Source organism: Oryctolagus cuniculus, chromosome 15 (genome assembly GCF_051225735.1).
Source record: "Oryctolagus cuniculus isolate XC-2025 breed Fujian yellow rabbit chromosome 15, ASM5122573v1, whole genome shotgun sequence".
Lineage (NCBI taxonomy): Eukaryota > Metazoa > Chordata > Mammalia > Lagomorpha > Leporidae > Oryctolagus > Oryctolagus cuniculus.
In genome coordinates this window covers 27,118,642-27,135,000 of record NC_142881.1, presented here as the reverse complement: position 1 = coordinate 27,135,000, position 16,359 = coordinate 27,118,642, and the positions used below count along the sequence as shown (strand labels likewise).

At 56.1% G+C, this 16,359-nt stretch overlaps 2 protein-coding genes across 13 annotated transcripts in view; both read left to right on the top strand.

Moving 5' to 3' along the window:
• Nucleotides 1–10,806, top strand: part of SFXN2 (sideroflexin 2) — a 22,228-nt gene extending 11,422 nt beyond the window's left edge. Inside the window, exons 2-14 of one of the 12 annotated variants that reach the window (XR_011382300.2) lie at nucleotides 2,032–2,209; nucleotides 2,359–2,529; nucleotides 3,645–3,743; nucleotides 4,334–4,409; nucleotides 4,653–4,738; nucleotides 5,795–5,855; nucleotides 6,188–6,254; nucleotides 6,796–6,845; nucleotides 7,169–7,218; nucleotides 7,634–7,833; nucleotides 8,420–8,531; nucleotides 8,887–8,934; nucleotides 9,696–10,806. Coding sequence is in view for 8 of the 12 variants with exons in the window: in XM_089314401.1 (XP_089170527.1) it covers nucleotides 2,049–2,209; nucleotides 2,359–2,529; nucleotides 3,645–3,743; nucleotides 4,334–4,409; nucleotides 4,653–4,738; nucleotides 5,795–5,855; nucleotides 6,188–6,254; nucleotides 6,796–6,845; nucleotides 7,169–7,218; nucleotides 7,789–7,833; nucleotides 8,420–8,552; nucleotides 8,887–8,934; nucleotides 9,696–9,698 (1,050 nt within the window). In the remaining 4 variants the exon portion in view is untranslated. Of the gene's footprint in view, nucleotides 1–2,031; nucleotides 2,210–2,358; nucleotides 2,530–3,644; nucleotides 3,744–4,333; nucleotides 4,410–4,652; nucleotides 4,739–5,794; nucleotides 5,856–6,187; nucleotides 6,255–6,795; nucleotides 6,846–7,168; nucleotides 7,219–7,633; nucleotides 7,916–8,419; nucleotides 8,553–8,886; nucleotides 8,935–9,695 lie in introns of those variants that run through there. The other 11 variants (XR_016221960.1, XM_089314397.1, XM_089314401.1 and 8 more) reach the window with 11 other exon arrangements.
• A 4,668-nt stretch (nucleotides 10,807–15,474) lies between these two features.
• The window catches only part of WBP1L (WW domain binding protein 1 like), a 71,217-nt gene continuing 70,332 nt past the window's right edge, over nucleotides 15,475–16,359 (top strand). The window contains exon 1 of the mRNA XM_002718584.6: nucleotides 15,475–15,700. Coding sequence (XP_002718630.4) covers nucleotides 15,611–15,700 — 90 coding nt within the window. The 5' untranslated portion in view covers nucleotides 15,475–15,610. The remainder of the gene's footprint in view (nucleotides 15,701–16,359) is intronic.

Sequence of the window (16,359 nt, the reverse complement as noted above, 5' to 3'; positions counted from 1 at the left end):
GAGGGGCAGTGCAAGTACTTAGGGACATCCTCAGTTCCTCCCTTGCATCCTTTGTTTCGTTGCTGTCACTCATTTCCACCTCTCTGCTCTATTATCCATCTGTCCTTAGATTTGTTGTGCACTTTTTCCTTTGGAGTCCCTCGTGTCTTAGTCATGGTGATTTTAAATTCCAGGTCTGACAATTCCAATATCCCTGTCATACCTGAATCTGGCTTTGATGCTTGATCTGTTTTTTTTTTTTTTTTTAATAATTTTTTAAAAGACTTATTTATTTGTTCAAGAGTTACAGATAAGCAGGAGGAGAGAAAGAGAGAGAGGTCTTCCATCTTCTGGTTCACTTCCCAGTTGGCTGCAATGGCCAGATCTGGGCCGATCCAAAGCCAGGAACCTGGAGCTTCTGTTGGGTCTCCCACACAGATGCGGGGCCCAAGCACTTGAACCATCTTCTGCCGCTTTCCCAGGCCATAAGCAGGGAGCTGGATCAGAAGTGGAGCAGATGGGACAGGAACCAGTGCCCATATGGGATGCCGGTGCCGCAGATGGAGGCTTAACCTACTACGCCACAGAGCTGGCCCCCAGTCTGTTTCTTCAGGCTGTGTTTTCTTTTGCCTTTTAGTAGGCCTTGTAATTTTTTGTTGCAGCTGGACGTGATGTACCCGGTGAGGGAAACTGAGGTAAATAGGCCTTGAGGGCGTTTATCCGGCCAGGAGTTAGGCCACATTCGCTGGTTCGCTGTGTGCTGCCGCTACTGTTTCAAAGGCATCTGAGAGGAGCCCTGCTGTGCGGCGAGGTCAGGAGGGCATGCTCCTACAGTCCTGTGATTAAGTCCCGGTCTCTACTGAGCCTGTGCCCCGGCACTTCCCCAGTGCTTCTCACTCTCCTCTCCCCGTAGGTGAGGCAGGAAGGCTAGAGGGGTGGGGTTCCCTTCCCCCAAATCAGTTAGGTTCTGCTAAAGCCCCAACTGGTTAGGCTCTGATACAATATTTCCTTTGAGGGTAGGCCTGGTTAAGAAGAGTGCTCTGGGTGTATTTATTTTATTTTTAAAGATTTACTTATTTATTTGAAAGGTAGAGTTATAGAGAGGCAGAGAGAGAGAGAGAGAGAGGTCTTCCATCTGCTGGTTCACTCCCCAAATGGCTGTAACAGCCAGGGCTGGGCCGATCTGGAGCCAGGACCAGGAGCTTCTTCTGGGTCTCCCACATAGGTACAGGACTTAGGCCATCTTCTACTGCTTTCCCAGGCCATGACAGAGAGATGGATTGGAATTGAGTAGCTGGGACTTGAACTGGCACCCATATGGGATGCCAGCACCACAGGCGGCAGCTTTACCTGCTATGCCATAGTGCTGGCTCCTGTATTTATTTTATAAAAGATTTATTCATTTGAAATGCAGAGCAGCAGAGAGACAGAGAGAGAGAGAGAGACAGAGAAAGAGAGAATCTTCCATCTGCTGGTTCACTCCCCAAATGCTTGAAACAGCCAGGGCTGGGCTAAACCACAGCCAGGAACTAGGAGCTCCATCCAGGACTCCCTCATGGGTGCAGGGGCCCAAACACTTGGGCCATCTTCTACTGCTTTTCCAGGCTCATTAGCGGGGAGCTGGATTGGAAGTGGAGCAGCTGGGACTTGAACCGGCGCTCCCCTATGTGATGCAGGCATCACAAGCTGCAACTTAAGCCGCTGTGCCACAACGCTGGCCCTCTGGACGTATTTAAAAATGGCTACGTTCCCCGTCTCTGCCAAGGCATCAGGGACTATCATGTATTACATATACTGCTCTTATTCCCCAGACAGACCCTGAGCTCCCCAAGAACAGCCTTGGGACGCTTTTCCTAGTTATCCCAGTGTCGTGCAGCACAGGCCTGGTTGGCAGCAGGCGCTTGGGAAACACAAGTTGACATCTGGCTCAGCCTGGAGAGCTGCGCCGGGAGACGCCTGTGGCTGGGGAAGTAGGCAGCCCAGAGCAGTGGAGCAGGGGCAGGCTTTGGCTGGGGGGTAAGCCCCTTCTTTCTCCATCCCTTCCGTCCTCAGTCTCGTGGGTGAGCACCATGAAGGCTGACCTGTCCGGCTTTAATATCGACGCCCCCCGCTGGGACCAGGGCACTTTCTTGGGAAGGGTGAAGCACTTCTTCAACATCACGGACCCCCGCACCATCTTTGTACCGGAGCGGGAGCTGGACTGGGCCAAGGCGACAGTGGAAAAGAGCAGGTGAGTGATCAAGGGAGAGGAGCGGGAGGCAGTGGGTGACACTGATGGGGTCCTCCAGGGAGGCGGCGGCGGCTGCGGGTGAGCGAATAGACAGAGATCTCGGGCGTGGGTCAGGCCGGCAGTAACCCCCTGCTGTCCTTGGGGGAAAGGTTGGGGGTCATGCCCCCAGGCACCCAGGTGGAGCAGCTGCTGTATGCCAAAAAGCTGTACGACTCGGCCTTCCACCCTGACACGGGGGAGAAGATGAACGTCATCGGGCGGATGTCCTTCCAGGTCCCCGGCGGCATGATCATCACGGGCTTTATGCTGCAGTTCTACAGGTGGGTCCGAGAGCAAGGCGGTGGCAGGTGCAGCTGCCCGGGGCTGCGAGATGGGGAGCCGTGTTAGGATGATGATGGATACTGGGAACCGCGCTGAGTTCTTTGCGTGCATTGCCTCATCCCACCCTCTGAACACCCTGACACACACACGCCTCTATCAGCTCCATGTCACGCATGAAGAACAGAGAAACTTGTCCAAGGAGATGTGGGCGCCTGGATCCTAACCGAAGCAGTCCGCTCCCGAGCGCTCAACAAGCCAGCTCTCCCGATCCCTGCTTTAAAGAGTTCTTCTCCTACAGTGCAATTTAACTATTTTTATTTTTTTGACAGGCAGAGTGGACAGTGAGAGAGAGAGACAGAAAGAAAGGTCTTCCTTTTGCCGTTGGTTCACCCTCCAATGGCCGACACGGCCGGCGCGCTGCGGCCGGTGCACCACGCTGATCCGATGGCAGGAGCCAGGTGCTTTTCCTGGTCTCCCATGGGGTGCAGGGCCCAAGCACTTGGGCCATCCTCCACTGCACTCCCTGGCCACAGCAGAGAGCTGGCCTGGAAGAGGGGCAACCGGGACAGAATCTGGCGCCCCGACTGGGACTAGAACCCGGTGTGCCGGCGCTGCAAGGCGGAGGATTAGCCTAGTGAGCCTCGGCGCCGGGCTTTTTTTTTTTTTTTTTTTTTTTATCAGTAACATCCCAATAAAAAATGCAAAGAGCCTTTTCCTCATCCCAGCTGGGGGGAGGATTCCCTCTGTGTGGAGCTGCTGGATGTGTGACTCCCCTGCAGCCCGGCCGCCTCCTGCCCCTGTGTCTGCTCACTTATGGAGCTGAGCCCAGGGCCTGGTGTTGGAAGTGTGCACCAGTTTCACTGAGGAGCCCAAAAGTAAGGGCTAGACTAGGGGAGCAGGGAGCGCTGAGTGACTCCCTCTGTCTCTGGAGGGGCAGTGCAGTTCCAGAAAGTTCCAGGGGGGGAGTGGTCTCTTGCAGAGCAGGATCTTGCCATGGATGGGAGGAGGAGGGGCACTCCAGGCACGGGAGCTGCAGATAATGCGATTTGATGGGGGACCTCAGCCCTCCCTCCCTTCCTACGCCCCGTCCCTTCCTGGCCTCCCTTCCTGTTAGGACGATGCCGGCGGTGATCTTCTGGCAGTGGGTGAACCAGTCCTTCAATGCCTTAGTCAACTACACCAATAGGAATGCTGCTTGCCCCACATCTGTCAGGTAGGAGACCCGGGCCCCCAGCCATCCTCTTGTTTCCCCCGGGGGCAGCCCCTGGGGGCGGGCAGGAGAGGAAGGCGGCCTTTGCCAGGGGCTGGAAGCATTTTCTCAGGCTCCCTAGGAGAGTGTCTTCCTCACCCATTCAAAGTGCATCCACTCCTGCTTTCTACAAATGCTTCTTGACCGTAATGTGTCACAAGTGCTCTGGGTGCTGGTCCCTGTTCTGGTGGGGCTGAAGGTGCTTTAAGAAACCAAGCATAGTGATCCTGGGTGAGGTTCACTGCCATTGAGGACAGTCTCGGGGTGACAGGACAGAGAGCAGTGAGGGGGCAGCCATCTGCAGAGATGGCATGTCAGCTGGAAGCTCGGAGCCCAGGGAGGGATCCCCAGGCAGGAGCTGCAGACTGCACAGGTTCTGGGGTGGGAAAGAGCTGGCATAAAGGCCAAGGGGGTGGGGACATTGTGAGTGAAGCAGGGAGGGTCCCAGAGGAGCCTGGGGGCAGATCACGTGGTTTTTAGGCCTGGAGCCGCCTCACCGGGCTTTGTCCTGGCCAGCAGGGCACTGAGTTATGAACACCTCTCTCCTCCCCCAGGCAGATGGCCCTTGCCTACTTTACAGCTACAACCACCGCAGTGGCCACGGCTGTGGGCATGAACATGTTGACCAAGGTATGGTCTGGGGCTGCTGTGGGCCAGGTGGCCACTGGGGGGCAGCAAAGGCTAGGGGAAAATGGCAGGGCTGTCCCTGGTTGGGTCCTTCCTGGGCCTTTGTAGGGGTTTGGGACTCCCAGGCTGGATTTCCAGATCCATGGCAGTGGCCAGGTGTAAAGTCCTCTAATGATTTCTAGTCCCTAAACCCCTCTACCCCCAGCCTCCCAAGCCTGAACCACTCCCACTGTCCTTGCCTGGCAGAGAGCTCCACCCTTGGTGGGCCGCTGGGTGCCCTTTGCCGCCGTGGCTGCAGCCAACTGTGTCAACATCCCCATGATGCGCCAGCAGTGAGTACAGAGACCCCCTGCCCTCTGCACACCACCAGGTCGGCGGGGAAAGGGCACAAGACCAAGGCCGGGGGTGGATCCTGGGGACCAAGCTGGGGGGGTGGGAGAGCTGCTCCCTGCGTTCCTGTGGTGTTGGTCCAAGGGGTGTGAGTGCCTTGGGCATCCTTTCTGGGGTGGTGGGTGGTGGGGGAGACAGGGCGGCCCTTCCAGTGAAACCATGGTCCAGTCGAGAACTCTGCCTGTGTCTCAACCCCGGGTGCCGGGTACTGGCTTGCAGAGGGTCTGTACCAAGGCTCTCTGAAGGAAGCCACAGGAGCAGGTGGATGCTTTCCAGGCGCCAGCACTGAGCTTTCCAGCAAAAAAGAGGGAGACACACATCTCCTGGGGCCTATTCCCTGACCAGAGAAAGCACAGGTGGTCCTCTGTTAGGAAGCTGTGCTGATGTGGTGGCCGTGACAAGTGCCACGCAGGGTGAACAGCGTCTACACATTTTCTTGGGGCTACTCACGGTGGAGATTGATCGCGGCCTGTCTCGGAGAGAGCACCCGCTCTGCCCGCCTTGTCTCCCTCCCCGCCACAGCGGCTCTTTGTCTGCAGATGGGTGCAGCCCAGCCACCACCCTGGTCTGAGGCGCGTGCCGTCCAGAGCAGGCCTGGGCGTAGCCGCAGAGTAGCTACTGTTTGTGGAGGGGTCGCTGTGTGTCCAGTGCCCCAGCAGCTGTTTTGCGGGCACCGTCTCGCTTCATCCTCACCAGATCCTAAGAAGGAGATACCAGGATGATCCCTGTTTAGGAGGGTGAAGGACCGTGCTGCAGGTCACACACACGTCCGGGACTCACCCTGGGCAGTCTGGGCCCAGGGCCAGCTCCCTTAGTCACTGCCCTTGATTGCTTCTGAGATACCTCTCACTGGAGGGCAGAAGGAAGGTCAGCAGGCCAGCTCGCGGGAGGCGGCTTCCTGGTGCTGGAAAGCCTTGGCTTTGGGCCCTTGTGAGTCACGTGGATGGCAGGCTTTAGCGCTCCGTCCCCCACGTCTAGCATCTCCTGTCTGTGTTTAGGGAACTCCTCCAGGGCATCTCCGTGAAGGACAGGAGCCACAATGAGGTCGGCCAGTCCCGGGTGAGCACAGGCCTCCCTCTGGGGTGGGAGGAGGGAATCCTGGCTCAGACTCTGTCGGCTCCGCAGTGAGCAAAGCAGGCCCAGGCGTGGTTAGAGGATTGAGGAGCCTTCTCTCTGAGCCTCTCCCGATTGTCCTTGAGTTTACCCCCCAGTTCTCTGTGCACAGCAGGCCTCTGATGACCTCGCTCTATCATTTCTGGTCTGGCTGGGTGGGAGAGGGTTGGGTGAGGGTCCCATCCCCTTCACCACCTCAGACTTGGCCATGACCCTGACCTAGCCCTGCAGTGCACTAGATACGTTGTTCCTGACAGCTCGCTCCTTCCCGTCCTCAGAGAGCTGCGGCAGTGGGCATCACCCAGGTGGTTATCTCCCGGATCACCATGGCAGCTCCTGGCATGAGTAAGAGGGGGAAGTCTTTCCATCCCTGGGCACCTAGTGCAGGTCCCAGCCACACTCAGCCATGAGTGGGCGAGGGACCCCTGTCTCCACAGCTGTGCTTCTCACGCGGGCGTGCTGAAAGGCCTAGAACACCAGCGAACCGGAACTTTGGGGGAGAACGTTCTTTTCATTGGTGTGCTAGAGAGACAGTGGGAGAGGGAGTAGACGCCCTGCCTTGGTTTGCTTCTCACAGGGGTGTATTCCAGAGGGTGTGCCCGCAGGTGGCTTTGAGCTTTGGGAAGGACACTTTGGGCCTGATGGCACATGTCCCATGATTATTGCAGGTTACAGGTGTGCACAGTGGGGGGTTTGGAAGCACTGCACTGGGACTTGGGGGGACAGGCTGAGGGTGACCGTGCCTATGCAGTCTTCCATTCTTCCAAATGAAAGGGGTTTTCTGGGGCTTCTAGGGAGGGGAGAATCACTCAGCCCTGATGTGGCTTCACAAGGGCTCTTGGGGAGAGTCTTCCAGGCCTCCCTAGCTGCTCATGGTCTCTTCCAGTCTTGCTGCCAATTGTCATGCAGAGGCTGGAGAAGCTGCATTTCATGAAGGTAAATGGGGTCTCCCTTTGCATCTTCCCTGCCCAGAGGGGCCCCCTAGACCCCTGTACCTGGGACTCCTGACCTCCCTCCCTTCCCGCCAGCCAGCACCTCAAGCAGAGCCCATCCCAGTGCCTGCTGGCCTTCGGTCCTAGACATCATAGCAGGCTTCCCGACTGTTGCAGAGAGCAAGGAGAAAACCCTTGCCCCCACCTCAGGGCGGGGAGATCCCTGCCTCTGGGTTCCTGTAGCTGGCGGATCTGTGGCGGGACAGGCGCGGGGTTCACCTCAAGGTCTAGGAGTCCCACGCGGGTCTCTCTTTTGTTTCTATGCAGAGAGTCAGGGTCCTGCACGCCCCATTGCAGGTCATGCTGTGCGGGTGCTTGTGAGTATCGTGCTCTGACGGTTTGGGTTCTGTGGTGGCTGGGGAACCTAGGTCCTGTCTTCTTGCAGCATTGGAGAACGTGTGCTCCTTTACCTGACTTTAAAAGCGGCCAAGCTCAGGAGTGGGCGTTTGGCCTAGTGATTAGGATGCCCATGTCCCATATTAGAAGGCCCGGGTTCTATACCCTCCTCCAGCCCTGACTCTAGCTTCCTGCCTTTGCAGACCCTGGGAGGCAGTGGTGATGGCTCAAGTAATTGGGTTCCTGCCACCCACAAGGGAGACCTGCATTGAGTTCTAGGCTCCCAGCTTTGGACTGGCCCAACCTGGGCTGTTGTGGGCATTTGGGGAGTGAACCAATGCATGAAAGATCTCTTTCTGTTTCTCTCTTTCTCTCTCTGCCTCTCTGCCTCTCCAGTACATTTTAAAATATAAGCAATTTTGTAAATGGCCAAGCTCAGAATACCCGTGGCCCATTCGCAGAGTTCACACCCGTCTTTTGTAAAGGCATGCGGCTAGCGAGGCTGTGTGCACGCATTCCTGTGGAAAACAGAGTGATCTCCTGTCCCTCAGACCGCAAATCCGGACCTGTGTTAGAGAAGAGACAAGAGCGATGAGGTATAGCTCTGTCTGAGGCTGTCTGTCAGGCGTCCCAGCCTTGCGAGCAGGAAGAAGCCGCAAGTCGCGTCGGCATCCTCAGGTGCCTGCCTCCGGCCGGACATGTTCCCAGCGTGAATCACGCCCGGCGAGGCCGCGGGGCTAATGCTGACAGCAGTAACAGCTGGCATTGGTTCAGGGTCTTCTGCGTCCCTGCCAAGGGACTGCTTCGTGTCTGTAATTTCACTTAGCACTGTCTGCCCTGGCGGCATGTGTGTGTCCTGTTAGCATCTTCCACAAGTGACGAAACGGAGGCTTACGTTAAAAAAAAATTGCCCCGGGTGTATGGCTGGTAATTGGTGAGGCTGAGATTTGATCTTCAGTGCTCCAGCACTGCGCTGTACTAACTCCTGCTAATTGCCGGCCGGGCGCTTTACGGAGTCTCACCGACTCCTCCCGGTAGCCCTGCCCGGCGGGCACCGCTGCCCTTCCTCTGCTGGCTCGGAGGTTATTTGCTCAAGATTGAGTAGCTTGCAGGTGGCGAAGCTGGGATACAAAGGCAGGTCTGTTAGACTCCCACATCTTGTCATTTGCATCCCCAACTCAGGCCTGTCTCAGAACTTGCTGGAAATAACGATCGTGGAGTCCTTGGCCCCGGACCTCTTGAGTCAGCAGCATGGACCCACGAGCTCCTCCAGCCACCTGTGGGTGCCAAGAAGGTGCTTAGTCTCCACCCCTTGGTGGGTGCTAGCAGCCGAAGGAGCTGGGCTCTAGGATTCACGCCATCGCCCCTCGCCCTGCATGTCTGCTGTGTGCTGTCACTCCTGCCCCTCCTCCCTGCATTCTCTCTTCATCTGCTGGAACCTGGGGCTGTGGGATGGGAGTGGAGGGGGTTCTGGTTTTGTCCCCATAGCAGGATGAGTTTCCCAGCACTCAGAGGCCAGGGAAGGCATTGGAGGAAGGGGGCTCTGGGGCTACCTGGGAGGACAGGCCTGGTGCACAGGCATTGAGGGTGGGGTGTGAGGGGCCACGGGAGCCTTGGTTTCTGACACCTTGGTTTCTCTTTCCTCGCAGCCTCATCTTCATGGTGCCAGTGGCGTGTGGGCTCTTCCCGCAGGAATGGTATCAGCCTTTCACCGAACAGCCTGCCTGGGCGCGCCCTGACCTGCCTGCTGTCCAGGAGGGGAGAGGGAGGGGACAGCAGGGGCAGCGTTTGTCCAAGGCCAAGTGCCCAGCAGCTTAAGCTTGGGGCCTCTTAGCATGGGGAAGGGCCAACAGAAACAGATGGCCAGGGGCCAGAGGAGGCCAGAGGAGCGAGGGCTGCCCGGAGAGGAGCGGCAGCGAGAGGCATTCTCCCACTGCCGCCGGGTTGGGAGGAAGGGCTCCCTAGCTGAAGCCGCTCTGTAAAGTTAAACAAGGGCCCTGGCACTTATTCTGACTTGGGTTTGCCAGAGGGTTGGCAACTTGAACCTCACCACTTGCTTTGTGTGTCCTTGTTGGGGTCGGTGGGTGGGGGGAAGGGGTGGGAAGCATCGGGCCAGGCACTGGAGGAGGAGGCCTGGCTTGATCAGATGCTGAGAGAGGCGCGGTCTCTGCTGCCTCAGTGCTCCTTCTCAGGACCAGTTCTGTGGTCACCTGCTAGACATGGTGTTCTGAGCACGGTGCTTGTCACCTTGTGGGAAGGCGAGAAATTTAAACCAGAGAGAATGGAGTTGGGCCCGAGTAGAGGTAAAAGCAACATATTGTGAGATCAATAACCCTTCTGACTGGACAAATCAGGAAGGTCTTCTTGGAGGTGGCGTTTGGGTCGGACTTTATCTGAGGATAACTCGCTGCTTGTCCCAACTAGCACGCGCATCGCCTGCTTCTTGCTCTCGTTCCAGTGAATTGCCGGCTTCCTTCCTGGAACCAGAGCTCCGAGACACCATCAAGGCCAAGTACGGAGAACTCATGCCTCACGTCTACTTTAATAAGGGTCTCTAAGCGCCCCACCCCAGCCAGGACCAGTGGAACCCCTGTTCACCGGCTCCACCTTAGCCACCGTTCCTCAGGCCTGCGGCTGGGGTGGGTGGGTGGGAAGATGCCTCATGCAGGCACCTGGACTGTTGGACTCCTCTAGGGGGTACAGATGAAGAGGGGAGCAGAGACCCAAGCCCTCGCTCTGCTTTCTCCTTAACCCTCGGCCCCAGGAGACCAGCGCTGAGGCCCTCACAGGAAGTTGCTGGGCCTGAGGCAGGCAGTCAAGGAAGTCATGTGGAGAAATGAGGAAACTTCTAGGATTCTGGCTGCAGCCAGGCCTGGGGAAGAGCCTCAGGGCCTCCCTTCTTCCTCGTCCTCTCCCAAGTGATGGGACCACTCTCCCGGCCACTCCAGCCTGACGGAGGAGGCAGGGAGGACATCCGTGTCCACCTGGAGCCCACCGTCCTCGCGCTTCTCCCCGTCGCCCAGAGCCAGAGAGCCGCCTCGGGAGCGCTGCCCCGCCTGAGCCTGGCGGGCCCCGGCAGTTCGGGGCCGCGGGGTTCCATGGTGCGCCACGCCCTGTCCGTGGGCACTGACTGTTCCGTCTTAAAATCGTGCCTGAGTCTTTCCTTGGCGTCTTTTTCCATTGCCGTGGAAGTTCTCATTCTTCATCGCCTCCGGCCTCTGTTATAAAAGATAAACCCACTCGCCGTGAGGGACAAGCACGGAGGGAAGCGTTCATCACACATTTCCGTGGGGGTCATTTCCTGGCTGCCTCCCTTCCTCAGAGAAAGACCACTGTGTCCGGATAGGAAGGGGAAGTTTTACTTGGACACCTCTAGGAGGACGTCGGCCAGGACCAAAGAGCCTCTCAGACCAGGCGCAGGGCGCAGCCGCTTCCCTTCTGCTGCCCCTGCGGGGTCGCTGGCGCTTACCTGGGGTCGGTGTGGGTGCGTTCTGTCTGGTAGGATCTGCTGGCTCTGTGCCGAGGACGTCACTGTGACCTGAATAAATCACTTGCGAGAGCATGGGAAACTGGTCCCCAGACCAAGTTAATAAAGCCTCCGTGGGAAGCGGGAGCTGGGCTTGCCTGGTGCTGGCTCCTCTGAGCCGAGGCTCTCAACTCTGAGGGGAACCTGTGCCTGCCTCGAGGCCGCTGTCTGCTTCCTTGATGAAGCGGAGGAATCTGCCTGTCCCGGAAGCGCCGGAGGTTTCCCAGAATGGGAGCAGGGCTCAGCGGACTGAGGCCCAGGGCTAACACCTGCTACCTGCTTTTGTCCACCTAGGATCTCAGTATTTGCATCCTGTTAAAAAGACTGGGAACGTGTGGCTGAGACTCTACATAGGTGATGTGCAAAGCCTGCGACATTTGCTCTGTGGCCCTTTACACAAAAGGCGTGCACACACAGTGCATCAGATTCACCCCAGGACCTGTTAGAACATGGGTCCCAGGGCCGGCCCCCGGGTGTCCCTGCCATAGGTCTTGGGGGAACCTGAGGATGTGCTTTTCTATTTCCTGGTGCAGATTTTTGTTGCAGCCCACACCTGGAGGAATTTTGCTCCAACAGGAAAGAGCCCCCTCCTTGATGGCAAGATCCTGGCTACAACTTGATCCACCTTTCCCCCACTGATTACAAAAATTGTAATCCACATATCATAAAATTTATCTTTTATTTTTAAAAGAGATTTATTTATTTATTTTATTTTTTGGACAGGCAGAGCGGACAGTGAGAGAGAGAGACAGAGAGAAAGGTCTTCCTTTTCCCGTTGGTTCACCCCCACAATGGCCGCTGCGGCCGGCGCACTGCGCTGATCTGAAGCCAGCCGGGTGCGTCCTCCTGGTCTCCCATGGGGTGCAGGGCCCAAGCACTTGGGCCATCCTCCACTGCACTCCTGGGCCACAGCAGAGAGCTGGCCTGGAAGAGGAGCAACCAGGACAGAATCCAGTGCCCCGACCGGGACTAGAACCTGGAGCGCCAGTGCCATAGTCGGAGGATTAGCCTATTGAGCCGCGGCACCGGCCTATCTTTTATTTTTAAAAGAGATTTATTTATATATTTGAAAGAGTTACAGAGAGAGGGGGAGACAGAAGGAGAGATCTTCAATCTGCTGGTTCACCTCCCGGATGGCCACAAAGGCCAGGCCTGGGCCAGGCTGAAGACAGGAGCCAGGAACTCTGTCCCAGTTTCCTGAGCTCAGGGGCCAGGCACTTGCGTCATCTTCCTCTGTTTCTCAGGCATATTAGCAGGGAGCTGGACGGGAAGGCAGAGCGGTCAGGAATCAGTACTCCAGCACGGGATACCAGCAACCCAGTGGCAGCTCAGCCCACTGCGCCACAAGGTCAGCCCCACACATGCAGCCTTTGTGTGTGGCTTCGTTCACTGGGTATTTTCCAGTCCATCCGTGTTGTAGCGTGTGCAATGTGGTTTTAGCTGGTGTCTGAGCAGAGGAGTCCGTTTGAGTAGCTTCCTACAATAGGAGACGCCTTTTGAAAGCGTTTGCTGTGACTGCTTTTCTGCCCCATTTTACAGCATCTCTGTCTTCTTTGAGGTGAATCCTGCGGAGTGTTGACAGGGAGGGGGCTAAGGTGACGAAAAGGCCCTGGTGTGGAAAGTGCTGACGCAGACTGCACAGTTTAATATTTGTCCTGTCGGCCGGAGCCACGGCTAACTAGGCTAATCCTCTGCCTTGTGGCGCCGGCACACCGCGTTCTAGTCCCGGTCGGGGCGCCAGATTCTGTCCCAGTTGCTCCTCTTCCAGGCCAGCTCTCTGCTGTGGCCAGGGAGTGCAGTGGAGGATGGCCCAAGTGCTTGGGCCCTGCACCCCATGGGAGACCAGGAGAAGCACCTGGCTCCTGCCATTGGATCAGCGCGGTGCGCCGGCCGTGGCGGCCATTGTGGGGGTGAACCAACAGCAAAAGAAGACCTTTCTCTTTGTCTCTCTCTCTCACTGTCCACTCTGCCTGTCAAAAAATAAATAAAAATAAATAAAAAAATATTTGTCCTGTCTGGTAGCTCCCTCTCAGGTAAAAGGAGAGGGGGGGAAGTTCTGACAGAATCCTGTGTTTGCCAAAAATTGGGGTTTCCTGATATGATGATACTTGGCTTTTCTGTGCAGCACTTATAACTCCCTGAGGCCAGGATTGGGAGACCCTGTGCCGTGAAAATAGTTCGGCCCTTGCCTATCATCTTTATTTCTCCATGGGGGAGTTTGACTTGTGGGACCAATGGATTTCTGAGAATCCACAGATGGGCAGATACACTGGTCACCTCTTGTAGTCCTTGGGAATGCAGGATCAAGAGGCAAAACTGGATACTGTGAAACTGGGACAAAATGGATTCCTTCACTCTTACCTGTTTTCCATTTTACCCACATTTAAGCTAAGGACAGCTCCCTTTGGGCTCAATTATGGGCTAGATTGGGCCAGGCTATAAATCCTTTTGGCAAGTTTTTGGTGGGAGAATTTGGTTGCTAGAGGCAGCTGGCTTTTCTGCCATGGTCTTCATTTGTCATTTACTTTACCAACATTTATTGAATTCATGGTTGACATCCCTGTTTGGGATGTTGTGGAGATACTTTTTTTTTTTTTTAAGATTTATTTTATTTATTTGAAAGAGTTTTAGAGAGAGAGAGAGAGATGGAGAGAGAGAGGTCTTCCATCCGCGGTTCATTCCCCAGATGGCTGCAACAGCCAGAGCTGCACTGATCCAAAGCAAAGAACCAGGAGCTTCTTTCGGGTCTCCCACGCGGGTGCAGGGGCCCAAGGACTTGGGCCATCTTCTACTGCTTTCCCAGGCCATAGTAGAGAGCTAGATTGGAAATGGAGCAGCTGGGACTTGAACTGGTACCCATATGGGATGCCGGTTCTTCAGGCCAGGGCTTTAATTCACTGCGCCACAGCACTGGCTCCCGGAGAGACTTTTTTAAAAAAACATTTATTTATTTGAAAGTCAGAATTACACAGAGAGAGGAAAGGCAAAGAGAAAGGTCTTCCATCCCGTGGTTCAATTGGCTGCAACAGCCAGAGCTGCAAAGCCAGGAGCCAGGAGCTTCCTCTGGGTCTCCCACATGGGTGCAGGGGCCCAAGGACTTGGGCCATCTTCTACTGCTTTCCCAGGCGAGAGCAGAGAACTGGATCAGAAGTGGAGCAGCAGCTGGGTCTCAAACCGGTGCCCATATGGGATGCTGGTGCTTCAGGCCAGGACGTTAACATGCTGTGCCACAGCGCTGGCCGCACTTACTTTTTTTTTTTTTTTTTTTTTTTAAATTTTTAGAATAAAATCTAGGGACTGGTGCTGTGGCACAGCAGGTAAAAGCCCTGGCCTGAAGCGCCAGCATCCTATATGGGCGCCAGTTCGAGACCCAGCTGCTCTACTTCCCATCCAGCTCTCTGCTATGGCCTGGGAAAGCAGTGGAAGACAGCCCAAGTCCTTGGGCTCCTGCACCACGTAGGAGACCTGGAAGAAGCCCCTGGCTCCTGGCTTTGGATCGGTGCAGCTCTGGCCTTTGTGGCCATCTGGGGAGTGGACCAACAATTGGAAGATTTCTCTCTCTGTCGCTACCTCCCTCTGTAACTCTGTCTTTAAAATAAATAAAATAAAATAAATAAAATCTAGTGTGCTGTAAAAAAAAGCTACACATCAGGTGGACAGATACGGATTACACTGTGTGGCAAAGTGTTGTGTGAATCCAGAAGAAACAGGTTGGAGCTAGGAGCTTGCACTCACTGGGAATGTGAGGTGTAAGTGAAGCTATTGGACACTGAAGTGCTCACGGTGAGTGGACTGTGTGGGAAAACGTGGCGGGAAGAGAGAAGTAGGTAGGAGCCAGGTCCTAGAACCCATGAGGTCACTGAGAAGTTTGGACGACATGTCCTGTAGGTAGTTGAAGTATTTTCACAGAATACTGCTGGTTTTATGTGGCGTGGCTGTTGCCGCGATTTGTGGGAGGGATCTGAGAGGGAAGAGTGGGTGACCCCACAGAGCAGCAGGGAGGCCATTTGTATTCAGCAGGAAGAGCTGTGGATGGAAGCAATGAGGGGTGGGTGGATGGGTTTCAGAGCTTTTCTTCGGAGAGTCACTAGAATTTTGTCCCTTCTGAAGCTGGAGGTGACAAAGCACTACGCCTCAGATGGACGTATCTCATGAAGAATTCAGGTGAACTGAGCTGCTGTTTGGGCAATTTTGAGAAGGGAAAAGGGACCCTGGTAATGGGGCTGTGCTTCAAGACAGAAGACATCAAAAAAGAGTGCTAAATTGCAGTTGTTTTCCTCGTTAGGAGAGTCCATTACTTTCTAGAAATAACATTTTCTAATACCCTTTGGAATTATCATACCTCTTTTTGTGTTACACTGTGGAAACCTAGTACTTCCGCCACACTCAAGATGGGTGCATCCGATGTAGCCTTTTCAATACTCTCCCTGGGTGGCCCCGCCCCTGTGGAAACCATTTCCGCCACACTGTGCGAAGTGGGACGAATTTTACAGTGTCTCTCAGCACGCAAGATGGCCCGGTTCCTCCTACTTTTCATTGGTTGACTCACTCGGGTCTTCCTCGTGAGGGGCGGGGCTTACATTTGATCGACGGCTACTCTGGTCAATGGGCGAAGAGCAGGGACCAATGAGGCCCTGGAACTGGAGCCCCTTCCCCGTGGTTGGGCGGGTGTTTTGCGTGGGGCGGGGTGGAGCAGAGCCGGAAGCGGGAGGGGAGAGTGAAACAGGAAAAGAAGGGAAGAAGGAAGAAGAGGGAAGAGAAGGAGAGGGAGGAGGAGGAGGAGGAGGAGGAGGGAGGTGGCGGCGCCGTGGCGGAGGAGCAGGAGCAGGAGCAGGAGCAGGAGGGGGATGGAGAGGAGTAGGCTCCTGGGTGGCATGGCGCTCCTGCTCCTCCAGGCGCTGCCCAGCCCCCTGTCAGCCAGGGCTGAACCCCCGCAGGTAAGGGGGAGGGGGCGTCCGGGCCAGGCTGGGGGCCTGGGAGTCGTCGAGGCCTGGCTGGAGAGGTCTGGAGGAATGTTGCTGTTAAAGAGTTGAGGGGTCCCGAGAGGGGCGCCCATGCCTGGCGTGCACAGGGTCTGAGGGGGCGTCGGCGTTCAGCTGAGCGATACCTGTGACGGTTTGGGGTTAGGAAGGTGGTAGAGGCGTGTTGCCAAGCGTCCGAGGAGCCTTTGAGATGTGGCAGTTAGGTGAGGGGCTCTGTGGGAGTGGCTGGTGATGCCGAGCTGGGGCCTCGGGCTCATTTGTGCCCCCCGGTGGCGCAGGTGGCCAAGAGGGCTGTGCTATGAGCCCGGCTATGTGGGTAGGGGTACCCAGGCTATTGAGCTGTCCTGGGGAGAGGAGGGCCTTTCAGGCTGGACGGGGAGAAAATTCTGTGCTTCATTTTGGCCCCATTTTTCATGGCGTGAGTCAAGGCACTGTTGGTGGCAGGTTGTTGGTGGCGGGGCTCTTAAGGCAGGTGGGAGGAAGCGGTGGGACCGCACTTGGTTTTAGGAGCGCATGCTGTTAGGCCGGTGGTCCCGGGAGGGCAACCAGTGATGTTGATCTGAACCTGCTCAGGGCTTTTGAGCGAAGGATGGTTCTGATGCCAATATGGGCAG